Below are 27996 nucleotides of genomic sequence, written 5' to 3' on the forward strand. Positions count from 1 at the left end.
ATTTTCCTAAGTTTTCATGTTTAGACGGGTGGTCACGGGTGCTTTCAAGCTTCTCGTGAAACTAAACTAGCATATAAAACTCAGACAAGAGCTGTGCTAAAACTTTTGATGTAATTTCTGTAGTGCTTGTATTCATGTTCTGCCACTTCTTGACTGAAATTTCGTGAAGTGAAGCTTGCATAAATGTTCCAATCTTCACGGTAGTAACATCATGCCGGCTCACCTAAAGAAATCTGACGATTGTTGACTATACCTCTGGTAATCCTGTTTCAAACTGAACATGAAAGCACTGTGTTTTGCGCTTGGTGGTCCTGGTTGCTTATGTGCTATTATGCACAGCATAACTGGCTTTTTGCAAACTCTGTTCATTGATTACAGCTAAGTATAGGCGTCCTTTTGTGCCTAGACGACGCTCGCTGCAGGTAACTTATACGTTGCAATGACCGTAGTGCCTCGAAGTGCACCCGACAGATTTTTTAAAAATATCTTTTATGCTACGCCTGAAGCAAAGGCAGAAGTGCAATTTTTAGCGCAGATCTACGCTTTTACGCTTATTGAAATACTAGTTCGGTATGCTTTGCTGCCACCCGTTGTCTTTTTTCGTTAAAATACGCAGGGTATGCAACGTCAAAAATGTTACTCGCCTTTGAAGTGTAGTACCTAATATGCAGCATAATAGAGCCACCTAGAAGCCTTCACAGGCATGTAAAAGTAACAATATGAAAGTTTATTTGCTGTTTTTTCTGATTGACTCAGCTTCGCCAGTTCAACACAGTAAGTGTGCACGTGGTTCTCTGTGTGTCTCTGTTGCTTTGTGCTCTATGATTATTGCGGTACCACGGCTGCATAGAGAGAAGTAAAACTGCACTTAGTAGAGCACGGCCCGTCAACAGGCTGCTTGAACAAATCAAGACATATGTGCACTGAGGCCTGACACAGTTGGTATATACTTAGTTTCTCACACACGGAATACATAAACCGCTATCCAAATCCCTCAGCTTAAGCAACGGTATCCGTGAATCCTCACGCTTAGGGCCACAAGTGTCATATGCGTGATCATCTGCAGAATCTGTGTATTCGCGTGGCTTTTTCAACTCCTGTCCCTTGTGTATGCACCTGTGTAATTAGCAGTAAAAGACACACACTTTGAAGCACAGATTTCGGGGCCGCGGCCAGCATTTGCCGACACGGCGAGGTCCACCTGAGAGGCTCGGAAACGCTCGGAATGCATCGTGATAGGGTGATTGCAGCGCAAGATGAATGACAACATGACAACGTTCTTGGCACTGACAGCAGCGGTGCATGGCGTTCACTTCCTCTTGTAGGGGATGATTTCGCTGTCGGCCGCCTTCTTCATGTCTTCCTCGAGGTCCGGCGTGGAGCTCTTGATGATGGATATGATCTCGTCTCTGTAGCCGAGCCGGATGCTGTTGAACTTGAACTCCTCGCCGAGGTTAACGACCTTGACCTGTGGCACGGAAAGTCGCAGGCGCAGTGTGACGTTCATCTCCTTCCAGGGCTCGACGACGATCTTCATGCTCAGGTGAGGGTTTGAGAACACCCCGCTGGCGCGTACCCCACGCGGTGGGTATGTGGAGTGCTTGAGTGTGCCTGTGATGTCCACGCGCAGTTCCTTGGTGGTCAGGTTGCACCGGATGGTGATGCCCGTGGCCAGCGAGTGCTCCTCGTGAGCGCAGTTGCCCTCTCGTTCCAACTTATTGTATCCGGTGATGAAGATGTCGCCGAAATAGGCCCAGATCTCGGGCCTCCCTGCCACCGTCTTGTTGTAGCTGTCCTTGGGCCGGTATGGCGTCTGTATGTGCTGCGAGAGCTCGCTTAGGACGACGTCGACGTAGTCGTTGACCTCGTCCACTGTCGTGGCTTGAGATGCTGCGTTTTAAAAAGGGCGGACATTTAGAGAACAGCTGAATGAAATCCGCGACTCATTTTCTGCCAGATCGAGGTGACATCTCGTGGCTGAATCTTATCAACTCCGTAGCCTCTAATGTCATCGCTTGCTTCCACGAGTACCAGAAGTGCTCACGGAATTATGTAAGTGTCTTATCGCACATGCCATGAAAAGCTATTTGCTAACAGCAGCTACTTGTGTTGTCGCGAGACAAAAAAAAAAAACAACATTCTTTAAAGTGCTGATTAGCTAGGCGACGACATAAGTGTATTAGGAACAGTGAACAGTTATGAAAGACGTTAATCAACGAAGCAAAAGACGTGGCTACTCCCACTGGTGTTGCTGGCTACTCGCTACAAAAAGGAACTCGTTAATGTTGTATCAAATTCCTCTGCTCTCGCATCTCCTTAGAAGTACAAAGCAACGCACACACCTCTAGCTGTACATATCCACTCACGCGGCGCCATAACTTAACGTACACCTGCTTGCTTTCAGTGCTTATGTTTACGCATAACACCCCGTATGCGAGACGGGCTAATAGGAGGAGACATAAATGAAAACAGATAGTTGACAAATTGACTTCATTGTTCTGTAACCCGGGAACACCTGCGTAAATTTCGTGCTCATACCAAGACCTGTACAATGGTTTTAGCTCTGACAGGCGTAATGTTTCCATTATGATAGACTTTTAATCATTAGAACACCGATGTTAGAAAAATCTATCCGTCCGCCCGACTGAAGCCTCGGTTGGCAGATGGCAAAGTGGAGAGAGCCAACTATTCCTCTCCACATTCGAGAGGAACAGTGGGAGAGGGAAGCGAAGAGAGGGCCTGCCAGCGGTAGGGACTGCAGCGTCCCGGTGGAACACTAATACCAACGCATATTTTGCCGCATCAATCACATTGATCGTTTATATATTTTTTTTGTACGCTGGGTGCGACTGCATCCTCAAAGCGAAATGCTGTTGTTTTGTGACGCGCCTGGTGTTTGAAGCACTTCCATGCTTATGGAGAGTGCTACCTTGCAAGAAGACAACAAATCGTACGCATTGCATGTGTTCATCCGGAAGGGCGTCATGGAACGTTTCCTATTCTTTGCAGGCAACGCGTCTAATGTAGCGTGCGAGTAATTACATTCAAGAGTAATTACATTCGATAGCGTTAAGGGCCCCGTGCCGCAGAAAAGCCTGTTTCGGCGTCGGCGGCGTTGGCCGTGAGAGAAAAATCCCAGAAGCATTAATAAATAAAACGAGGTAGGAAATTGGTCGAGTTGAGGAATCGAACCAAGGCCTCCGCAGTGTGGAACGAGCACGCTAAACATTTCGCCACGACAGCTCGATGGTCGGGAATGAACAAAGGCGCGTCTAGTGCATACGGTGTTGTCTTAGAAGAGTGCTTTAGAGACATGCAATGTGGTGTATATTAGGAATTATGAGCATGGAAATTACAGAAGTCGCAGTTAAGCGAGTAGGAAAGTACGTTTCCGCTACTTTTCCTCTTCTGTTGGCGCGCACGTAGCGCCATCAGGCGGCGTCCACTAAAACCACTCTCTTCCCCTCCTCCTCGCAATGTACGCCATTGCCCCTACAGATAGCACGCGATGGCAGAGCCTCCCGCTCGTCTCGTTCGGGCGCAGTGGGACCGTGCGGGGACGCAGGAATCACGCGGTGAGCGGCGAACAACGCAGCGTACATACAAGGCGCGTTCACCACGAAGCTTGCGGCTTGCCGCCCGTTCGTTCGGGGCGGAAGCTAGCTGGCGGTTGTGGCATCGGGTTTGTCGAGGACGATGTACCGACGAACTACGACTGCAACTTGAGTCCTGCACGCTTCGGCAAGGCGCCTGGCAGAGGACCCCCAGGGATCTATGAATGTAGAGAATGACCTTCTGCCTATATGGAAATTAACCCATTACGCTGTCCCGTCATGCCTTAAACTCGGATCTTGAGTGTCCCCTTCAATTTTTTTGCGTGTTGTCTGCCTCATTCAAATATTTAACGAATACTCCGACCCGTAGCAAGTCGTTTGTCAAGATCTTTGTAAACGGCATTTTGCTCTGAAATTTCACGAGTTCTTTTTACAAATTTAATCTTATTTTACTCGCAGTAGGCGACCGGTAACTGTAAGCGCTAAGCCCCACCAAATCTGCCATGCATATTTAAAATTTGCCTGAAAACAGACACGATTGGTGGTTTGAATATCATTAACAAAAATACGCGCTCAGTCAAAACAATGTTTGGCCCAAGATCTGACAATTTAGCTTTCTAATTTAGAACATCAAGCTGTATAATCTTGCCGCGCAAAAGTTTAAAAATAGATTATTAAAACCTAAGGAGTCTTAGATGCTCCCTTATTAACTGTGCTGTTTAATGGTCCCCTAAAAACATTATAGTGCGGAACCGTGAATAATAAACTCAAACTTACTCCAACGCTTTTCGAACAAATTTGTTAAAGAAAAGAGATTTACCAGCTGAACACAAGTACGCTTTTTAAATGGAACAAGAAAAAAATTCTTTCGAGTTTCAGTAAAGTCTACGTACATTATTAAGTTAATCAGTATACTGACGACAGAACAGCAACACTCTTTAAACTTTTCCAATGCGTGCAAGCGTACATATCAACCGGGCTTACAGGTGCTTATTTGCTTCTAGTGCTCTGCGCTAGTGTAGAAAAACTGTTCGCGCATTCCGCGTGAGATTGCTACAAGCTCCTTATGCATAATGCCGTATCTTTTTGTTGTTGTTGCTTTTGACGACACAATCACTCACATTGCTCTGTATGGATTACATTGCTGGCAGGAAACCGTTGCGCACAACAGAACTCACCGGCAACACACAGGAGAAGGACAAGGAAAGGCAGCATTTTCTGAAAAACAAAGAGAATAGAGCTATTAACCATTGATCAAGTCTCTGCGCATTTGTGAGTCAGCATTGTTTATGCCCTAGAAATTGGCACTGTTTTTCTGTTAATGATATCCCTCGTTCTTTGCCGATTTCATGCCATTGTGTTAACGAGAACTGGCAGTTTTTCGCTTTCCCATTTTCTGTGTTTTGTGTTCGATTTCAAGCCTTTGCGCTAATTCTGAGTGGCGAGTTGCTTAATGCGCCGCGCCGAGTCCGCGAATCTAAGCAATCCCATAACGTTTTGCCACATTTTCTGTACACGATCGCTCAATATGAAAGGGAACACTTCAGTGCGTGGCCGCTGCGCTTCGCGAAGAGCTGCCGCCGAGAGCCCGCGAGAATGGGCGGCACCAGGCGCATGAGCGGAAAGAGCCGCCGTTTCGGCCTACTGCGCATGCGGCTTCCCCGCCGATTCTCACCCGCTCTCTGTGGCAGCGCTTCGCAAAGCACGGACGCCGCGCGCTCCCGTGTTCCCTTTTATATTGAGCGACCCTGTACCTGACAGATCAAGGATCTTGTAAAGCCCTGTTCGGTCAGGGAGTAAAAGAAACACTCATAGCAGCTGCTACGGATTTTGGAACCTCTTTAGCTTCGAGAGAGATCACCTATAATACAAGGCAGTGGTATCACCGATGTCCTTAACGCACTAGCTAGGGTCAAAACATGTACTTGAGATTCTCTACCTTAGCCCTTGCACCCTCTAGAAGGACGCAGATAAAGCATTAGATCAGGCGAGAAAATTTAATTTTTCCTTTTTTTTAACTTTGATTGCTACAACTAACTTACCGTTGCTCTAAACCACTGTTGCCTCCGGCTGTCCGTGTCCTGGCAGGAACCATCATCGGCAGAGCTAATGTCTTTTACGACCCTGCACGCCACCTTTTTGTCATTCTTAATGCAAAGAGCATCCAAAGGGCTTCTAAAGATAAACGGCAGGGAAGAAGCGCTCACTGCATTACAATTAGCTCCGCGTGGCATTGGATTCTCAACTTTCTGCGAAAAACAGCGGACGAGATTTGTTTAGATACGTCGTCATCTTAACAAGCACGCATGCGCAAACCTGGAAGCTGACAGCTGTAAACGGCCGTGTACTCTATGGCGCCTTGAAAAAAGTGCTCTGCTATTTCTTCGGTGATCAATGCGGCGTTCGCTGTCCTTGAATGACGATTAGGGGCGATCAGAAACCTAACAAACAGTAGGCTGAAAGTGCTCGCCTCTGGACGCATGCACTGACTTCCAATAGGGGTGTGTCTCAAGTCCCGTACATAACAGAATAAAGAAATCACTCTTTAAATTCAGTAGTTTTCATCTGCTACCACTTTTTGCTCTTCCATCACCCTGGGGCAATCTCTTCTGAAAGATATTTCCAAAGAGTTGAAACCGGGAAACCGACACATAATTAAAAATAGAAAAAAAAGGATAATGGAATTTCTTCTCTGGCGCTTGAGAAATGCAACGTCAGAAGGAGGATCCGATGAATTTAACATGAAAATAAGCTGATAGCCTTGAGTTACTGCTCAGGTTAGAAAGGCTTTACAGCTCTCTGCAGTGTATGCATTTCCAAATTAGATCACCCTGACTCACACTCTCCGGCTTGCCAGCCTATGACGCAGTTGACTGTCGCCTTTCGGAATGTTCTTGGCGGCTCCCAAGAGGCAAACATAGGTAAATGACTGCGCTCTTACTTGAGCGTGACATCAATTCTAGCTCTAAGCAAAAAGCAACCCTCTGATGACGGTACGTCTAAGCGATGACAGTAAATTTACATGCAATGAATATTCATACAACAGGTCCTTACTGTCGTCTATTTTAAATATTCGGTTTCTTTAATCACGTTCACTGTACTACACTTTGTTCGTCAAAACAGTAGTCCAAAAATCCCTTCGGATAGTTATTCTGCACACGCGTGCTCGCAATGAATGAAAAAAAAAAGCTTTAGTCCTGGAAGTTTGCCGATCAAAGGAAGGAACGGAAAATCACGGTTGCCGTAGGTGAAGAGAATGTTCGTTTTAAATTCGAACGTTTCTTTCATATCGTACGCTTTTTCGTTTTTCTTTTATTGTAAGAAACCTCACGACTAATTGCGGAGAATATGAGACCTGTCACACTTTCTTCCGGCCGTGAGTATTAGAGTTTTTGGTTCCTAATGTGCGTGATTTCGATTCAGGGAAAGCGAGTAGTTGACGGGACGTCACAGTAGCTCGAACTGCAGGCGTGAAAATATAGAAGCAGCTGTTATACCATTCACTTGGTCGAAGACAATGTCGTACTGCATGTGGCCCCCGTGGTCTTAATTTTTCCGGTTCATATAACTTTCTTATAACGTCATGCATGCATTTCGGAAATGTCTAAACGTGGAGTTCGCATGAAAGTGCGTTTGTATAGGCGGCAAACCCAGTTTTTACCTAGAAGCTCGGAATATAGAGTGCAGAATGGCTGTCTGGTAGACTGCGTTTCATCACACTATGAGGTGTACATGTAACGATACTGCAGAAACGTCAAAACGTCTGCGTGGCAGCACTGTGACGTCATGCTCCTACCTGTCGTGCAGTTTTCAAGAGGCTCACAAAGTCATAAAAGAATTGTAGACAGACCTGATATTGCACTAATTACTGCGCATTTACGGGCTGAATTTTAATCCGACATAATTGATTATGCACACAGTGCAACAGAAGAGAAGACACAAATTTTTTCACACCCGTACTGCAAGTCTTAATTACAAAATGCAGTCTGGCAATATTTCCTGGATAATTGCATTAGGAGAGACAGGTATGGGGCGCTTTGGTCGTTTAGCAAGCTTGTTTCTTTTCGTCATTCTCAGATGCAGAATTTAGGCTCTGTGCCGACTCAGAAAATGTTTCTGGACACCTCTGATTCGGGCGCCATTACCTAGATGACAAGGCTCGAAGTGATGAGACATAAGACATGACCGCTGTTCAGTATTTGGTAATATGAATGCAAGAGCCCCTGACAGGTGCGATAAGAACCACGTGTCCGCTATCTGACTGGAAAGATGAAACGTTCTGTGAACTATTATATTTAAGATAGATGTTAGCCTTCGGCTACATGATCACAATAAGTTCTTCTCTGGGCCCTGAAGTTAAAATATTACGATGGCTTTCGGGGTGCAAATTCAGATTTCGAGCCTAACTTTTGAGTACTGCATGCGCAACTCCCTGAATTATATACATTCAGTGCCCCGTCGTAGTTTTTGTCTTTTGCCCTGCCATATGGCAACGCTGAGACCCATCGCACCAAGCGTATATGACCACGCCACCAGCTGTCACGGGCAGGTATCGTTGCGATGAAAATGGATAAAACAGAATATAAAGCTCGCAGACAGGACGATAGTTGAAAAGTCATCACTACAACCCGTTCTGTCATCGTACTAAAGACAATGCGAATTCTCAAAGTCGGGCTCATCTCTATTCGTTCCACGGGCGTTGCTACCGCCAAAGCAGCTTAGCGCCCCGCCATATTTACCTACTTTGGTTGTTACGCTCTTTGGAAACCTAATCTCACGTAGCTAGTAAAAAGTAGTTAACAAAGGATCCACTGAAGTATTGGTGGCTTTTACACTTTGATGCGAAACTTGAAGACATGAGCGGATGACATGCACTGTACTCACGGAGGTTGATGTATCCGAACGCCAACGGTCCTGTCGAAGAGCAGATGCTGCCAGACTCGTCGACCTGCCGTTGGCTTGGCACGTGTGTGGCGCCGGTCGCTGGGGGCTTCAAGCAGGCTTCGTCGTATGAGCCGGTGCACTACGCCACCATCTCGCGTCACTCTTAGCCAATCAGGTTTCGTTCTCACAACCGCATTGCGCGCCAATCGAAGGAAGAAAAAAATCAAGACAGTCGTCCTTTTTTTTTTGCCTCTGCTATTCTCCTGCTGTCTGGATGGACTGGATAAACTTTCGCACTCGGCGGAACGTTCTGAGCAGGTGGAGTCGCCGTCGCCGCCACGCGGCCAATCTCCGCGTGCGATCAGCGCGGTCCCGTCTTCAAGGCCGGCGACGACGCAGCGATCGGAGAGAGGGTGTCGTTCGGCTCTGTCCTTGCGTAGCTGCGCTAAAGGCTCGCGACGCGTCACTCGCAAAACATCTCTCACAATTCCGTTATCGTGTGGTTAACTGAATACAACTGGTACGTCATATAGAAAAGAAAAGAAGAAATAAAAGTTCGAGCCTTCTCCATGTTAAAGATGACGGCTGAGACCGGGCTTCAAATCTCAAAGGGAAGAGCGATAAACAATGACGAAATCTCGTTTTCCCGGTTGTCGGGTTATCGTCGAACGGTCGACCTGCGCTTACTGTGTAAGAGGCCCCGCACGGGCGGCAAGCGGTCCTAGGAAGCGGCGGCGAGGCCCGGAATATTTCGACATTTCTTCGCCTGTCGAAATCAGACATGTTTTTTTAACGTGTCGTCCGAGTCGCACGCGCCTTGCACTCTAAGAGTTCACAGTCTCTTCATTTTTTTTTTTTTGCCCTTTACAACCAACCTTGCCCTGCGGCTGAGGCTATGGCAAAGAAGAGACCGTCCATGCGGAATTTTAAGGAAAAGAAAAAAGATTTGCTGAAGCTTGCGGTCGTTTTTTATCTGTCACGCCTTAATTATTAGCGCGCGTGTACTGATGCATGCGTAAAATGCTGTCCAAGACTGTTGCGCTTTGTCGAAGACCGTTGGTTTCTGAAACTTCCCGGTATGCTCTTGTATTTTGGAAATTTTGAACGCGCCTATAAGTTAAGGCGAAAACTGGGCCCAGTTGGAAAGCATCACAATTCATTCTGGATACCGCTGTTCTTTTTTTTAACACAAAGGACTAGGAACACATACACACAAGACAGATGCAAGTCTTGAACTGTCGTTTATTGGACAATACATCGTAGTCTCCATCCCAGTGCCGTAATCTTTCACACACGCGCAGTAACACCACCGCGTGTGAGGAACGGTAGGTCTTTTTCCGAAAGAGCTATGACAGGTGCTCTGACACAATTAGCTTGGCAGTAAAATCAGTATTGGCTGGTGACCATCTGGTGGCCATGTTCGGCGGCTAGACGACGGCTGTTGCGACGCCATCTTTTGGGGACCATCTCTCGGCACAAGGACAGTTGCCGACGGAATTTCGTCTGACGGGGCTACTAAGGCAGCACTGGCCAACATGAATTGTGCTGCTGCAGTATCTTGTCGGCCTTTCTAGCTTGCTGTGTTTAGCATGTTACTCAACGCGAGTACAAAATTGCAGCGTGTAGTTTGCCAGGCAGGTGCATAGTATCATATAGACCTTGTATCTGAATATAGAAATGACATACCCACCATCAATCGAGACATGCAAGCCGCGTTGCGTGAGTTTTGTTTTGTAAAGGTAGAAATAAATACGGCCTTCCACGTAGCTTTTAGAGCGCAGCCCTGAAGTAAAGCCGCTACAGTTTGATGTTACCAACTGTAGCGGCTGTAATGAAGGTATTTATACTTTATTTGACACAAGCATTAGAGATCTGAGAAACTGAACGCATATCCAGGAAAATAACAATGGCGCTTTGTAATGACGCGCCATGAGGTAAATAACGACTTCACAATCCATAGTACCGATACCCAGACAAACTGTACCCAGTGAAGTAAATGAGAGGAGTCTAGTAAACCCGCCTGTCGCTTAAAATTCTTAGTTTTACCCGATTGGGCTGAAACTGGAAGTTTTATTCTGCGGGAGATCTTCACGATTTTAACTTAAAAAGTAGGGGTGTGCGAATATTCGAAATTTTCGAATATATTTCGAATATTATATTTTTAGTATTCGAATTCGATTCGAAATCCAAGTACTCGTGTTGTCTCGAATATTCGACCCTACGCGAATATTCGTATCTAGCCGAATATTCATTGTGAGCACCTGCGTCCATTTCGGTCCGCAAGCCCTATCGACAGGTACATAACATGGCGGCGCCTACACGGAAGGAAAATTCTTTCTTCCTCCAAGGGCCATGCCGTAGCTGACTGCGCTGGTGAGCTTTTTTGTGGCTATACCTGCGAAGCTGGTATAGTCAGAGCTGTGCACGAACTACCTTGCAATACGTGCCAGGTCAGTGCCAAGTGAGAGGGCATTTAAATTCTGTGGCTGGCGGAGTCGTTTCAGTTAGAAGGGAACTACTTCTGCCTGACCATGGGGTGCAGCTGGGTTTCCTTCACGACAACCCTTTACGTCATCCCAGCAACGCGCTTTTGTGCTGATGGCAAGATAGCATTAATCAATGCTGTGTACTAGCCATCTCTCTGATATTTCCACTCTTCTAAGAATAATGTTCGAGACTTTGATACTTTTTGTGCAGCCACACACACCTTTTGAGTCCATTTAATCATCGATAGTTGAACTGTGATGTTTTTGGGTGCCCAAATAAATGTTTAGTAGTGATTAAATGCATCTGTCCTTGATTATTCGATATTCGATTCGATATTCGGAAATAAGTATTCGTATTCGATTCGTATTCGAAAAATTTGATATTCGCACACCCCTATTGAAAAGCCTTCGGACAACTCGTGCGATGAGCTGAATCTCCTCGCATGTTTGTCTAGGATGTTGGCCCAACGTTGTACCTCATGTTGAAAAACGAACAAATATTTCGGATACTTTTAAGTGGTCTTTGTTTCATTTATCGCAGATAATTTCACAGAAACATTGGTTCCACTGAGCGCAAATTTTTACTTGCTTGGCAAAAACCAACTCATGAAGTTATCCCGGAGTTTGAACACCGAAGCGAAGATGCTATTAATTACGTTGCACGTCTGTAATACAAAATGCAGAAGCATGATTCTAAACCAACTTCATCAATGTTTAAGAGGCAAAACTACGAAATGTTCCGAACTTTCAAACTTTATTTCGGCATAAATGGCGCTTCTGGAGGCAGTTGATTTCTGGTGATAGGTCACCGCAACCACTGTGCTACCCCAGCGGTGACTTGAGCATCCTCCTAGCATGCGAGAGGTGCGGGATTCGACGCTCAGTGCTGCCGGATACGCGCCGGTGATTCAGTGGGTACAAGATTTCGCTTGGCCTGGTGATCGGCTTCTCTCAGGTTAAATGCTTTAAAAATGGTTGTCTGACCTGACCTCACGCGCTTAAAAATGCTTTGTGCCATGGTGCTCTTTAGTCAAAACTGCCCTTGTGCCACTAAAATTTATCGCCATCTCAACATTTCTGGTGTTTCGACGCGTTCACACTCATCGTCGTGCACTTTCAGCCCTTGAATGAAATTCATGAGTATATATGCAAAGAAACTGTTTTTCCCATTAAATTTCATGCGGCCGCGAAAACCTCCAGTCATGTGAGCTGTACTGTTTCCTCCGCGCGTGCTTCATGAAACACAAGCGACTCTGGACTTTCTTCCAGCTCAGCTGGTCACGTGAACGGCGGTCAAAGCTCCCGCATGACGTGGAACTCCGGTTATTCTGAGAAACACGCCACGCAAAAGCGGTCTTTCCCATTGCGATGCTTTGTCGGTGGCTGAGGTCTACAGTATGCACAACGTGTCTTCATACTGTGGTTCAGGATGCCTTCGACTTATTTTTGCTCTTCCTCTTATCCTACGGCGCGGCGGGGTTCCCTTTTCTATTTCTGCCATTCGGTCACTCTGGCGGTTTTTTTTTTTTTTTGAGCCGCCATGGTGGCTAAACGGTTATGATGCTCGGCTGCTGACCCCTAAGACGCCGGTTCGATCTTGGCCACGGCGGTCGCATTTCGGTGGAGGCGAAATTCTAGAGGCCTGTGTACTGTGCTATGTCAGTTCACGTTAACGAACACCAGGTGGTTGAAATTTTCCGGAGCCCTCCCCTACGGTGTCCCTCATAGCCCGAGTCACATTGGGACGCTGAACCTCATAAACAAAACCGCAAGTGATTTTCCAGCTCGGTTCTATGAAAGGACGCAAAAGTAGACTGAATCCGTACTCTCTTTTGTGGAATACGTTTTCTTCATATTTATTCATTTAAACATACTGCAGAGCAATAGTGGGTCATGGCACGAGTGGCTTAAAGAGCATACATACGAACATGCACTTCGGGATATAGAGTATGTACGTATGTGCACAGATGTACACTTTTTTATACAAAATACGACAATGCACGCAGAGAAACAAAGCGGAAAAGAAGAATAAGAATATATGCAATTGGCCTCGTCGCACGGAAGGGCATGATTATGTGCCTTCGATGATGAAGGCAAATATTCGAGATGGGTATGAGCGAATGGACCCAGGTAATCAGTACCGGTGTCCGAAAGCGCGGAGAAAAAAAAAAAACATCGTGAGCAGTAAGGTTTGAAGCTGGGGTCGTGATCTCAGTTCATTTGTAATTCGAAGAGCTGATGATACTATTCCAGAATTCCAATGGTTAATGTCGCCCATTCCATACTCGAAGGGGGATCAAAATCAGTTCCGAAAGCACGAACAAAAAGAAACTATTGTTGTCTGAAAGTACAACATTTTCACCAACTCTCGCAGTTGCTGCCTGCTTATAAGGCCTTCCTAAAGTCGGCGCTGCACTCGTGGTCTTCGCATAGGAAATTAACAAAGAAAAATTATAATTAGTTGCAAAATGTTTTAATGGTGAAGAAAAGATAGAATAGCCGGAATTGCGGCTCATACTACTTAAAGGCGTTGCCTTTTTGAGAGCGATTTATCATGCGGCATTTGGCTACGAGACAAACCGTTGAAGAGACAACGCCTTAGAGAAGTACCACCGTTTAATGCAATCCATTGCATAGCAAAACGTCGTGTTGGGCGTTGCTGGAATAGTACAAGGCACGGGCACGAAGTCGACGCAAGAAGGCGATAACTGATCACTGCTCGCGGTTCACTCACGGGAAGCCGAAAATTTTTCGCTTACTTAAAAGTACTGGTTTACAACTGCAGCAATTTGTAAGCGCGAAAAAAAGGAGGAACAGATACGCAACGCATGTGCGAAATCCTCAGCGTTCGATTACGATACTCGGTAATGAAATTCTTCAGCGTAGCTGCTCAGGCATTTTGTTTTAGTGATGTACAGAGACCGTGGAATGTAACAGCGCCATGTTGATACTCACAGTTTATTGGCCACTCTTTTGTCACAAATACATCCGCTCCTGAACTACTACTACTACCACACTATCCAGTCCTTGACACTCATAAACAAAGCCTCGTGTTCGCAAAGGAAAAACAAGATGTGTTGTACATGGAGCACCAACACTCGACTTTGTAAGTGAAGGTTCATGCACGTGTTTCTTGATGTTGTCACAACACTGGAAGGAATCACCAGGGAAGGGAACGAAACATTGCCGTGCGCCAGTCGCGGGAAGTCCTTGTTTGCCTTTATATCGTCATTAAAACCCCCCGGTACTAACACTGGTGTCGATTGGCCATTGTTTAATACGAACCATAGGAGTGGAAAGTGCGGTGGGGGTGAAGTACTCAACCGTCACTAGCAAGCCAGTGCACAACTTTGCAGCACACAGTTCGCGAACTTCCTCTGACGTGCCAATGGGTAATGCAGACAGATCCAGGCACTGTCAGATGGCCGCTCACGCCGCTCTGTTATAATATCGGCAAGCGCCTCAAAAAAGACTCGTAAATTTTGGTTTGCGTAGCTCACTGGCCGAGCCTGTTAAGGTTTGTGCCCACGCATTTCAGCAGTGTTCGCCATTTCTTTTTATCACTACTCGTTTTATAGCTCGAGAGGCCTGTCATCAGTGAGCAGTAACTGCCACGCACCATAATGCACACTCAACGTTGTTCGCGTGCTTACTATCTTTGCTTGGCGTGGTCACGTTGTAGGTTATCTCGCAATAAGCTGTTGCTGACCGCAGCGGTGGCCTACTGGATTGAGCACCCACCTCGTATGAGGGAAGTGCGGGTTCGATCCGTAGTGCCGCCGGGTATCCACCGGTGATACAATGTGTACAATCGGTCCCCTGCTCTGGTGCTCGGCTTATTTAGGGTGAAATGCTTGGGAAATTGGTATTTGACCCCCCCCCCCTTGAGAAAAAGAAAAATATCTTGTGCCATGGCGCTTTTTGCCCCCAGATGTCCTTGTGTCATAAAAAATCACAATCAACATCAGTGAGCTGTTGCATATGTTAGGGCAGCATTCTAAAAGTTCTTGCTGCCCAGTCGGAACCGCTTCTAAAAGTTCTTGCTGTCCAGTCGGAACCACTTCTAAAAGTTCTTGCTGTCCAGTCGGAACCGCAACCTCTAACGCCATACCCCCTTCTTCGTTTTCCTACTGACGTAGTTACGGTTACAACAGCGTCATCTCTAACGCAGAGGGCAGGAACGGGCATTGTGCGCTGTAAAAATGAAAGTGCCTTTAGGGAATGGAAAAATGAGATAACCGATATACAAGCGACATTGAAGTGGCCCGTTGGGAATCGTAAGTGCGCTGTATTCTGGAAGTTTGCAGGGATAGGGTTGCCACAGCTGGCACAGGACAGGATTAATTGGGGAGATATGTGAGAGGTCCTTGCCACGCAGCGGGTGTAGTCATGATGATGATGATGAATCAGGTGCCCCCAAAAAAGTAATGTTAACGCCCGGGTTTATCTGTTTCCTCGACAGATTTAGTTATAGGCTGGCATTTCTCCACATTTGTCACGGCACAGTAGATTTTTTTTTCCTGGTGAAACAGCGCTATCGCTTTGTATTCATCCCTCTCTCCGCCTGCGGTGAACAGAGGCAGTTCACTAAGCATTGCTCCCACTCTTAATATAGCTTGGTTCTGTAGAATAGTTCTCAGCTCTATTTCCATGTCCGGAGTGTTAGTAGGGTACTCTACGTAAGCGATAACTTCGTGCTGATAACGAAACGCCTTGCGATAAAATTGTGAAGAAATGGTACATTGACATTATCTGATCTGCGAAACTCTGCAAAACTCTCCGAGCAAAACTGCAAACTGCCAAACTCTTCGAGCTTAAGCAAAGCAGAAAGTGGAGTTATCGAAATACGAAGTCGAAGCTTTTCGCTTGCATGATAAGAAACGCAGCCAGTGATGTGCACGTCCTCTGGTTTCACTCAGACTACCAGATGAGAGTGTCCTCAAGTTGACTGACCCCGTGGCAATGGGACAATGCCTTCCTGTTTAAAAGAAGGGCCACTCTACGACATGCGCATGCTCTCATGGTTTGCGCTGACGTCGCGATGACAGAATGATCGATGAATGTCATGCTAAACTGCTCCTTGTATAAAGTTAGTGTTTGCTATAAAATCTCTGACATTTCCCTTTTACACTAAAGCGGATTCAGCAGGCACATTCTTAAAACCTTGGTTTATTGAAAGACCAGAACCTCACTTCATATCCACGTTGGGAAATATGCTTCGAGCGCACATTATGTGCTGCAATAATTTATTATAACGACTGTTGGGAGCTGCCTCCATCAGCATTGCCAACCTGGGATTATGGTAGGTCACTGACTGAAGAGAACTCGAAGAAAAGTACAGAGACAGCTGTGGAAGTTTAGGCCATGTTAAGAGGCTGCCAACCATTTCACCTGGCGCCACTGAATGCGATCGCCGCGATATACGTTTTCTCAAGAAACGGTCGAGTAAGCGCAGCCAAAGATCGGAAATCCAGAATTCGCGAATTCGGAGAAACTGTGGCGTCCACACGTGGACCTCTCTTCTGGCCTTCCCCTTTTGTTTGCTGTTTATTTTGCCTCAGTTTGTAAGTTTTTCATGGACACTACGCGGGAAATTTTTATTTGCTCCCGCTTCGCATAGCCAATAGTTTTTCTGCGCTAGCTCTTGCTGTTGTGAGAGCATACGAAAACAGAACATGGCACCAAACGGTAGGGACAATACGCAAAGAATACTCATTTTCTCTTGCATTTCGTATATATTTCACTAAATCAAGGCTCTGCTCTCCTCTTCGAAAATCCCGCACCACGCGAACCATCAAGAATATGCGTATTTTTTCTGCATTTCTAGGTGCTCGAGCTATTCGAACCGACAGGTGGAACGGGGAACGGCACGCGATTAGGTTTCAATAGAACATTGGAATGCGCAATGCACTGTACTCATGCACTCGGTGTCAGCATTTGCTTTTTCCGAGCGTATTGCATCTGGACTCTGAATTTCCGTGTGTGCCTCAGGGGCTGTTTCAAGTGCTATTAGGTTCCTCAAAATGCAGTGTGCAAAATGAAAAGGCAGCGGCACGTGCTGAAAAAGAGAAAAAAAAAACGAATTCCTCGTAATTCGTGCTCTTTCGATGAAGTCAAAACATTCCCCATAGAAAGCTTATGCGGGGACTGCAGCGTATGTGAAATAGCAATGCAGAACCCCATTTAGAAGCTGGACGTCCCACACGCATTAAACACGTCCCAGGAACGCCGTCTGGAAAAAGTATCGCCAGACAAAGGAGCGCGGTTACGAAAGCGGCACAAGTTGCCGCTGCACAGAAGCGTCTATTACGCGCTATTTAAGGCAGTCGATACGGCAGGAGCAGTAAAATCACACTTTCAACGAACCGCTGCATTGCAGCAGGGAGAGCTTTTTGAGCAATTCACGTTCGGCTGGGAAGTCCGCTCAATTACTTCAAGATTGCTCCTTCCTGGAACCGGTTTTGGTGCAGTGTTCTTATCCTGTGAACAATGCAGTTGAGTCACTATGTTAATAAGATCAACGTGTGAGCAGAGTAGGGTTTGTGGACCTGTTCAAGCTAGCTGAACAGACTTCGAGCGCACTTACCCTAGCCGATTGCAACAGCTTGAAAATGAACAACCAGTCGTGTTTAAGCTTGCTTGCCCTTCTGTAGGTGAAATAGTTTATACGAGAACGAACTTCGCTGGCCGTTATTCTTAAGAAGTTGACACATATAAAAAAGTTGTGCATTTAATGGTGTTTGGATCTTCGGTCCCTGTAGCTTCGGATATGTCCGGTGCACACCATCACAGTTCATCGCTATCTAAAGGTTATGGCGGTCTCTTTGGCGGAGTGGGACCACTAATTTTTCTCTGGTGTTGCGGTCCCATTCTCTTGGATCAAAATGGAAATGCAGAGAAGATGAATCAAGCGGCTAGCTAAGCTGGTGTAATTCGTTCAGCATACTCAAGAAAATAAACTGCCTCAGAGCAGTGTAATCCAAGTGCGCTAAGTCAGGAGTGGTCCCCTTAAAATTGCATCAGGCCGCCGCGGTGGCTCGGCGGTTATGCCGCTCGGCTGCTATCCCAAAAGACGAGGGTTCGATCCCGACTTCGGCGGTCGAATTTCGATGGAGAAGGAATCCTAGAGGCCCGTGTACTGTGCGATGTCAGTGCACGTTAAAGAACCCCAGGTGGTCGAAATTTCCCGAGCCCTTCACTACGGCGTCCATCATAGCCTGAGTCGCTTTGGGACGTTGAATCCCCATAAACTAAAACTAAATTAAACTGAACTAAAATTGCATCACACTGTACTGTAGGAGACAAAAGTTTGCGGGACGCGAGTTCATAGGAAAACATATTTTGTAGCTCCACCTCGCTACCCAGTAGCTTGGTATTGTTGCCAGAGGAAAGAGCATTTAGGCATTTAGGAACATCAGGTGACTGGGAAGCGATGTTGAGCTGCGATAAACGTTTTTCCATGAGCTCGCGTCCGTAAACTTTTGTCCCCTATAGTACAAGCACCGTGCCTGGCGTAGTTACGCGGTACTATGGCCTTCACAACCTCCGTTATCACGAAAGAATGGGAGCTTGTTGCTCAGGGCGACCTTAGCTTGTGAAGCCATGAGTCTTGCCAGAAAGAAAGTAGTCCGAAGCAGCGGACAGAGCAGTCACGTCAGCAACGGACTGTTGCGCAGCTTGAGGCCAGAAACGGAGTCTTCGTTGGCAACTAGCAGGGTTGACGACGAAACATGATTTCCTATTTAAGCTTCATCATAAAATGGCGGTAGATAGTGAGAAGTTTCGCATGAGAAAGTGGGGACGTCTCGTAAGTATTGTGCCGAGCATTTTGAAAGTGCTTGTACGCCCTGTTCACTGGCCAAATTGTGAAGAACAGTTTCAGTACTTGTCTGCTAACAGTGATGCTTAGCAGTTGGTTGCTACGCTGCACCGCGGCACAGCCGTGTTAACGCTCGCTGTTAATGAAGCTTGAAATTGAAAACCGATGATGCCGAACAAAATCTTGCGGCATCGTATTCCTTTGTCGCATGTTGCTATTGGTGTGGAGCTTCGTAGTGTTCGCTTGTTTACGCTCGAAGCCACCGGCACGCGGCCTTATCACCTTGTTTGTGATGCGAGAGGCGACAGAGTGGTCTGGAAGGCGTGTGGCCGCGCGCAGCCGCCTCTGCGGTGTTGAAGGTTGTCGCAGGTGCTCTCCGCGCTCCACGTGCGAAGTCCTTCGTTACGTTTAAATTGAGCGCTGGCGAGAGCAGCGGGGATACTTTTTCTGAAATTATTGCCGAGCACGCTTGCTCCTATCGCAGTTGTGGAGTGATTTCCGTTCGCGGGCACTGGTTTAGCCCACGGAAGAGTTCGAATTGAAAGCCCTCAGCTGTGTTTTTCCGGCCCGACTGTCGTCACTAGCACGTGGCACTACTGAACTGTGTAAAAATTTCTCGGCTACGAGCGGTTGCTCACGTTGGTAGTGGCTGTGCAACTAGGCGGTTTCGAAAAACATTGAGCCAGCGTCGGCCTACTGGTGTATCAATGCTTTATCACTGTGCGTTGCGGAAAAAGCAGTGAAATAGGCGCGTGCGCAAGCATCTCGATCATGCCAGCTGTACCGTCCAGTGCGACCGTTTCGCTGTGCGCCCCTTTCGACACAGTAGCTAAATCGCGTTCACGTGGTTCGCGCTTCGTTTTAGAGAAAGTTTACTTGGATTTCGTCCTTGCCACGTGTTGTCACTTTCCTTAGCTTTGAGAGAAGGGTGCGAATAGCGGCAGGTGCTGTGCGTACACGCGCGATGAGTCTATAGCAGATGACGCTGGTGCTTCCATGAAATCTCGACAAGCATGTTTGCTATTCGTGGTTTCTGCCGTTCCGCACCATGCGTGATGAGGCGCTGACATACTGGCCGGTCGACGCTAGCAAGATGTTGTTCAGAGGTGGGAACTGAACATGCAAAACACAGTGGTACGGCTCAGAAATAATATGAAGGAAACGAAAGTAATATTGCCTAGTTCAGGAAGAAACCAACATTGTAGGCAGTCAGGTAAAGGAGGTGGGCAGAGGTATATAAATCCCGGCCGAGCAGTCGCCGCAGATCCGGCCGGTGAAAGCGAAGTAGCGAGCGAAATAGGGATTGGGTGGAGTGCATTTGGCAAGCACTGTGATGTCACGAATAGCAATTTACGAATATCTGATAAGATTAGGTACCGAACAGTTGGCTCTTGCCGCTGCTCCTGTACTAGGCTGAAACGTACACGTCGACCAGAATGCTTGAAATCTAATCGATTACCACTCAGCCAGCTATTCCAAACGGAATGTCAGGTTTAGCGCACGGGGATTAGAGGAGAGCACTATGGGGTAGGGAACTAAATCACGTAGCTAGTGATGCCGGAGTACAGGCGAACAATAGAAAGTAACCATGAGCGGAGCACGTAATGCAAAGCGCGTAAGATCGATGGTCCATTGGGTTAGTGGGGTGTGTCGGAGAGAAGACAAATGTAGCATAGACGGCGAAGACTCACGTGGGATGATTAGATTGCGTAATTTGCGAAAATATTGGCCGCGGTATTACCTCAGGACAAGCCAAACTGAAAGAGGTGCGTATGTGTGCGTGTGTGTGTGTGGGGGGGGGGGGGGTAATTCGTTAATATTCTGTAATCATAAAAAAAGTGGGAGAATAAATACTGATAGAATGCACGGGGCTGACGGCGAAGACCGTCACCTTACATTTGACTCTAACAGTAACTAACATAGCGCGTGCGCCAACTTGAACAGATAGCCGTAGAAAGGGTCCTCTGCCTTATTTCTGTTCGGCAAGAAACAAAACCACGAAGAAGAGCTGGTGTTCGAGCAGTGCTAGATCTCTCATTTAACAGCCTTTGCTTTGGGGCTAGTTGGTGGCTCATGGTTAAGGACGGACAACTCCATAGTGACATGGCAAAAAAAAGGTAGACAGTACGATCTACAGGACGAGATACCTGCAGCAATATGTCAGCGTTGCTTATTTCTCGCCCCTGCCAGTCGTCAGGACACAGCCGCAGTGCTGACACAGGTCTAGACCCAGATGTTACATCAATGAGCTTTATTGTCTCGTCACTTTCTAACAGTCGCACGCACATCTTTCGTAAGGCCTAGCAGCAGGGCCAGAGCACCTTGCCGGCGCTCTCTCCGATGGCCCAGGCCACGGCCCTCTCGATGGCGACCGCCACCACGTCGCGGAAGACCTCGTAGTATCCCCAGCGGAGCTTCTGCGTGTCCGGGTTCTCGTCCAGGCCGGTGAAGGTCGTGGTGAAGTTTCCCAGCTTGGGGTAGGCTCGGCCCCTGGGTCCCTTCCAGGCACCCACGGACACGTACAGGCGACCGTGGACCTTCGGGAACGATGTGTCAGCCTCGACTGTCGTGCTGTTGCGATCGTACTTCAGCTGGCTCTTCGAGTTGACCTGCGAAAGTACACCATTGTACTCTGTTGTCGGGAATGATACAGCGGACCGATAAGTAGGCAGCACAGGTCATTCGTGATGGTTCTCTTTGATAGATAAGCACCGTTTGATAGATTCGGCACCAGTGGTACCAAAGCGTCAATTTTTTATGCCGCCGCGGTGGCTCAGTGGTTATGGTGCTCGGCTGCTGACCCGAAAGACGCGGGTTCGATCCCGGCCGCGGCGGTTGAATTTCTTTGGAGGAGAAATTCCAGAGGCCCGTGTACTGAGTGAAGTCTGTGCACATTAAAGAACCCCAGGTGGTCGAAATTTCCTGAGCCCTCCACTACGGCGTCTCTCATAGCTTTAGCCGCTTTGGGACGTTAAACCCCATAAACCAAACCAAACCAAACCAATGCTTTTATGTTTGTTTTTTTTCCTTGTATGACTTTGGCGAGTGTTTGTTTCTTGATAAACTGTCATCCGCAGTTCGTGGATACACGGTAGTTACTGAGACACGTGAAATTGGGTGACAACTAGGGCTTATGTCTCCCTTCCCGTCTTCATTGCATCTGTACCCTTGACAAAACCGGTGAGCCCCGCTAAGCTCAACGTAGTAGACATAACGCTAAGCTATGATTCAACGCAACCATCGTGGAGGTGAAGCTCTTAAATTCAGCACGCCTCGTGCGCCTACCTTGATCTCGCCGAAGGTGATGTTGCAGCCGACGAAGACCCGTTTGGGGAACCAGCGCGTGTAGGAGGCGCAGTCTCCCGACCGCTGGATGGTGCTGAGACCAGTGAGGGTCGACGGCTGGAACTTGACCTGTCCGTAGTGGGGGCGGTCCCTGATGTGGAAGCTGAAGGCAGGGATCGTCAGGGGGTCGATCTTCTTCGCCACAGACGGCAGCTCATCCTTCAGTATCTTGTCCACGTAGGCGTTGAGGTCCTCGGTGGACTGCTGCTGGCTAAGCCCTGTTATGGGGGTGGAAAAAGGCTCGATCGCTGCCTAACGTGTCTAGGCGAACTGATTTCGCGGAAGTTACATATTTCTATCCCCTCTACCTATATGTGCACTTTATGATGGGATGACGCAATACGCGTTTCTCGCTAATGTCTGCGACAACGCTTGCTGGAAACGGAATCTGACGTCATGTTCGTATTATTTGCGCATCCCTGTAAAAGGAGAGGTGCCTACCGATTTTGTCAAATAAGAGGAAAGACACAGTACGCCTGAAACCGAAGCTTAAAGAACAGTGCGTACACGAAGACAAGAAAATATTGAAGGTGAACAGGAAGATACGTCATGAACGTAGGGAAAGAGTGACATCAGGAAGATGCATGTTAGTCACAACATAGGAAATGTGTTAACAATACTGGGCAACACTGGGTGAGACTGCTGGCCGGAAAGGCGCCGGTGACATCCGTTTCTGCAAATGATTTAACCCTTGTGTATTATCTGCACTGCACTTCCTCTTTATTGTTGTTTCAGAATTACCCAGGGCTACGCCGTAATATTTTTATGCGAAAACTCGGTGTTTCTTATCGGCGATGCAGTAATGGAGCAGGATGAGGCGGCCTTCGCTCCGAACCTTCCTTACTCTATATTCGGTCTGTCCGTGAAGAGAATTGCAACGAGTTCATTGTTGCAATATGTCTTAGTTTCGGAAGCACGCGCCAAAGGCAAACAGAAGCTGCGGGAATTGCAGCATAGTGCACATATTCAAGAAGACACATTGTCCCCTTATAAAAATTGTGTATAGACAGTCTATAGACTTCTTATAGACTGTGTTGCCTTCCTATAGATATTTCCTTTTTGTCTATTCATAGTCTACAGACTGTCTATAGACAAAAGTCTGCTAAGAGTGTATGGCCATAAATGTGTTCGGAAGAGGTTTTGACTGTGCATGAACACAAGAGTAAACGCGCCTTTGTCACCCTGCACAACAGAAGCGACGACGATATTAGGAAGTTTGAAGTTGACAACCGTGCGTCAGTGAACATAATACCAGAGCGCTACGCTCGGGACCGGCACTGCATTATGTCCCTACAAAGCTGCGTATGTACAGCTGTACAGTTCTCGAGCCAAAATGTCTGGCCAACAGTGCTAGGGTTAAGAAATATGCAACTGAATTTGTTATTGTTGAAGGCAACCGTACGCCACTACTGGACAGAGGAACTTCAGAGCGAATGCAACTGATGAGCGTCATCTATAACTTTGTGTCGACAGTTGAAAAAATAGCTGTGCCACAAGGTGACCTAGTAACAGGAAGGTATATCTGGATATCTTCGGCAATGATCAAGGATTCTTTCCAGGGCAAATACGTACAGCTAAAAGTTCACCCGACAGTAAACCCTCAGACGTCGGCAGCATGCAGAGCGCCCGTGAGCATCAAACCGAAGTTGGAAAATCTGCTCATGGACCTGACAGCGAAGCAGATCATCGCAAAGGTGGATGAGCCTACGCAATGAGTCAGTCACATGATCATCGGCACGAAGAAACATGGTGAGTTGCGCATATGCACTAATCCGCAAACATCGAACAAAGCTTTGAAAAGAGAACGACACCTTGTACCAGTCCTTGAGGATGTGTAAGCTGAGCTAGCAGATGCGGAAGTATTCTGCAAGCTTGATTTGCAAGCTTCATTAAAGGCCTGAGCATGAGCGAGGTTATCATGCTCAGAACCTTCGAAACACTATTGCGACGGCATAGGCGGCCTCGCTTACCTTTTGGCTGTTCAGTCCGTAGCGAAATCTTCCAAAAGCGATTTCAGACTGCATTGGATGGCTCACAAGAGTCACGTTTCTCTCAGATGATATCATAGTGGAAAAGGCAGCGCTGAGAAAGTCGCACAGAGCGATCATCACAGATATCTGTACACACTCATGAAGAGATGTCGGAACTAGGGCATTAGTATCAACAAAAGCAAGCTTGAATTGAATGCAGAGCAGATACAACAGCAGCAGGGCAACAGGCTCACCGTCATGTTGGTTCGAAGTTGATCCCGACAAGGTCACAGCTATCGTTGACATAGAAGCATCCACAGATATTCGCGGAGCTTTACGGTTCTACGTCATAGTGAACTACCTCGCAAGGCTTCTACCAGCTATATACGACATTATGGAACTGATCAGACGGCTCACAGCTAACAATATAGAATGGGCCTGGACTGCACAGCAGCAGAGCGCACTGAACAGAGTGAAAGAACTACTGTCCTCACCGCTTGTCGTGAAGTTCTACGATCCGAACGAAGAACTCACAGTGGAATGTGACGCCGGTGAGAAAGGCCTCCTACCTGCTATGCGAATAGAGAGAATGAGATCTTGGCTATCTGCTCTGTCCTGCGCAAGTTTTACCAATGCACCTTTGGCAGGCACACTACAGTCATATCTGACCGCAAACCACTGCAGAGCATCAAGAAGACAGCCGCTGTCGCATCAGGCAGCTTACACCGAAGCGCCATCCTTCAAAATGCAAACATATCATAAGTACGATACATTGCTCAGAAAGAAACGCCAGAAGTGAAATGTTCGACAAGGTTAAAGAAGTACGGAGAACGTTCGTGAACTCGTGCAGGAAAAAGAAAGTTGAAAAGCTTTTGCAATACACGGTGAGCACAAGACCATCTTCGTATGCCGGATTGAGCGAGTCAGTTGCTCACACCGAATGCGCAGGAGTGTTTAGCTCGATTCGACGTTAAGCGTCCTGTTCACATTGGACAAACATGTTGTGCTCCTTGTTGCGCCGTCTTTCCATGCGATAACGAGCGGTCGCGATATGCCGGCCGCGATAAGCGCCGTATGGCTTCCGCTATACGCTCCGTGTTCTCTGGTGCACTGGCCGAGCCGCTCCGGTTGCCGAGTGGGTAACGTGCTGACCTCGCACACGCGAAGACGCCGTTTCGAACCCCGTCATCCGCATTGGCTGGGCCTCAGACTTTAGTCGCTCCGGGTCGATAGGGACCCGGCTGTACACTCGGCTATCGGAGTGTAAGGCGAGATGCTCGTGCCTTTCAGGCACATCATCTCCTCTCGCTGTCTTCCGGGTATCCATCCAGCGAGCGGGTGCCTGTTGCTGCATGTTTTAGGCGTAGCAGCCATGACACACTACTGCGAACAGAGGCGGCTGTTCGCGGGAGCACTGTATTAACCGTTCTACCTGTTCACGGAAATACCTGAATTGAATCGCAACCCTTTAAAATAAGGCAAGTATGTGGAAGCAGAGAATTTTGAATACGCTCCAAGGAACGGCAGAATGGCTGTGACGGTGTTGTATGAGAGGCTAGGAAATGACGGAATGATGTTGGTGCGTCTACCACCTGCTGCTGCAGTAATACGGCAGTGCAGTGGAGTGCTATGCGTAATGTGTCGGAGGTGGAAAGAAGAATGCGTCATACGCGAAATACATTATGACCACGAATACATGCGGTAATGACGAAGAACAGAGCACTCCGTGCATAGCTCCCAATATTTGCCGAATGGTGCACCTTTTACAATTTCATTATTCATAAACGCTTTCGTCATTCATTGTGCTATATGATGCACTCGCACTTCTTGTATACTGCATGGAATAAAAGCAGGCACAGGAGTACGAAGGTGGTGAACATTCGCACTTATTACTCTGCCCCTCCTACACTGCAGTACATAAATTTTTAGACTTCACGCGATGCCGACACTACTGCAGGAAGTCCGTAGAAGAAACACGGAAGACTGCAGCTTCGTACTGTCTGTTGGAGCCATGGAAACCAAGGTTCGTAGTAATGGCTAGGTTTGTAACTGCGAGCAGGAGTGTGAGCGCAGAGATTTAAACAGAAAACCGAAAGGCGAAGTTCGCTAGAACACATACCGAAAGTGCTCAATAAGAAATGTTTTAGAAGGTGATGAAATGTGATTGCATTTCAACGGGAAGTGCAGTATACGTGAATGTCTGAGCATAACCATTATAGCCGGAGTATCGGTTCGCATGACGTGTTCAGCGTTTGTAAGGCGGCACCAGTGCTTCAGTAATGGAATTACCGGCCGCAGTAGGCCAGTGCCGTTGGCGTTTTGCTGTGGATTCAAAGGTCACAGGTACAGACTCTGCCATGACGGCGTTATTGTACTGGAGGGAAACTACAAGAACGCCAATGTGTTGTGCGATGGCAGCGCACATTGAACAACGCTAGGTGGACTAAATTAATCCAGCGCACACCACAACGGCGTGCCTCATATCCTGTGTGCGGATTTTGGACGTTAAACCACGCAATTTAGAATTTCGGAAGTGCCGCTCCCTCGCTCTTCAGGACGCTACCGCAAAAATGAAGATCGAGTTTCTACTGAATACCAGTAGAGACAGCGACGTATAGGCTGCAAGTTGTTTTCTAATGCGGATCCCAAAGATCATGCGCAGCTGAAGACAGAAAGCACGCGAGACCACAGCACTCCAGCCTTCAGGGTAATAACTGCATACCTGACGTTGACGTGCCAAACCGGTATCACTTTCTTCGGCGTCCACGCATCGGTTGATGGCACAGCAGCCAAATAAGCAACGATGGGCGCGTTTACGACATTTTCTTCCGGTCGGCCCTTTCCAGCGTATTACCCGTTATAAACATTGGGTTGGATGGCTGCCTGCCACAGCGAAGTGCTTGTTACGGCGCTAGTCGGACTCCCACCACCCGCAAAGTTATGCCATAGGCGTCTTAGTGTTTCTGCGCTGTGCAGGACAACCGGCATGCTGTACTTGGAATACGAACTTACCTGCCAGCAGCAAGAACGTGGCTGTGAACAGAAGCATCCTCCTGAAAGATAAAGAGGACTCAGAAAGCGTATAGCAAACAATGACTGGTGCTTCAACAAGAATTTTTCGAAGTTCATATAAGCACTGACATAACGCAGTTCGCTACAGTAGTGAGCGAATGAAGGATTAACTGGCTGTGCCACTTTTTCGTTGAAATATTGAAGTCTTGATATCGTAAGCATGGAGATACTTCCGTGCCAAATGACGAAGAAAAAAAATTCTAGTGTCACCCGCGGTAACGGAAGTCCGACATTCTGTAGTTTTGCATCATGGAGGAGTTTCAGTATCTCCTTGTTATCTCGTATGCCTATCACCCTAAACTGATCCTGCTTGATCGTACCTCTGCATGGCTGAAACAGGTACGCATGTGGATAAGTGATGTGGAGTTCGGCTACGGTGACAGTAACTGCAAACTGAACTGCGCGAGGAAGTCACAATGGCAACAACCACACGAGGAATTTTCTGTCCCTTGTCATGCCAACCCATGCGGAAAACACAGATTCAAAGAATGCATGAAATATTTACATTGTGAATAACTACGTCCATAATGCTCGACTGTACGAAGAGGGAATATGTTACTCCATTAAGGTTGTATAACACTATCTACCAACAAGCAGCATGCCTGCCAATAGAGCGAGGACACAGCAGTCACGGTGAGATTTATGAACTGGCTAAAACATGCGGTACCTTTCCGGCCCTGACAATGGCAAAGGTAGCGAATAGCGCTGTTTGAAAGAAAAAAGCGAAAAGTTCGGTATCGACGTACCCAGTGGTGTGTTCGTCCTGGTGAAAGTGGCGCACTCCGGTATCTGACCAAGCAGAGCCCTTATAAGTGAACCCGTAGCTCGAGAGAAACCATCACGTGATGAGTTATCGGAGCACCGAA

The 27996-nt window shown here is 47.3% G+C and overlaps 2 protein-coding genes across 3 annotated transcripts; both read right to left on the bottom strand.

Annotated features, from left to right (window-relative positions):
- Positions 1 to 706: 706 nt before the first annotated feature.
- On the bottom strand, positions 707 to 8807 carry LOC149339469 (uncharacterized). Of its 2 annotated transcripts, none has more exons than XM_089548254.1 (3): positions 8439 to 8807; positions 4676 to 4772; positions 707 to 1890 (listed from the first exon to the last, which is right to left on the bottom strand). In XM_089548254.1, exons 2-3 carry the CDS (start codon positions 4767 to 4769, stop codon positions 1310 to 1312), a joined length of 675 nt encoding a protein of 224 aa, XP_089404380.1. In that variant the 5' UTR covers positions 4770 to 4772; positions 8439 to 8807; the 3' UTR covers positions 707 to 1309. The 2 variants fall into 2 exon arrangements, with proteins under 2 accessions (XP_089404380.1, XP_089404381.1); XM_089548255.1 differs by having other exon boundaries at positions 4733 to 4772; positions 8439 to 8786.
- Positions 8808 to 20979: 12172 nt separating this feature from the next.
- On the bottom strand, positions 20980 to 27991 carry LOC149339470 (uncharacterized). Its single transcript, XM_089548256.1, has 4 exons — positions 27877 to 27991; positions 27071 to 27111; positions 22029 to 22306; positions 20980 to 21352 (listed from the first exon to the last, which is right to left on the bottom strand). The coding sequence occupies exons 2-4, from the start codon at positions 27105 to 27107 to the stop codon at positions 21044 to 21046; spliced, it is 624 nt and encodes a 207-aa protein (XP_089404382.1). The 5' UTR covers positions 27108 to 27111; positions 27877 to 27991; the 3' UTR covers positions 20980 to 21043.
- Between the last annotated feature and the right edge of the window lie 5 nt (positions 27992 to 27996).

Source organism: Amblyomma mixtum, chromosome 6 (assembly GCF_055824585.1).
Source record: "Amblyomma mixtum isolate Tamu chromosome 6, ASM5582458v1, whole genome shotgun sequence".
Classification (NCBI taxonomy): domain Eukaryota; kingdom Metazoa; phylum Arthropoda; class Arachnida; order Ixodida; family Ixodidae; genus Amblyomma; species Amblyomma mixtum.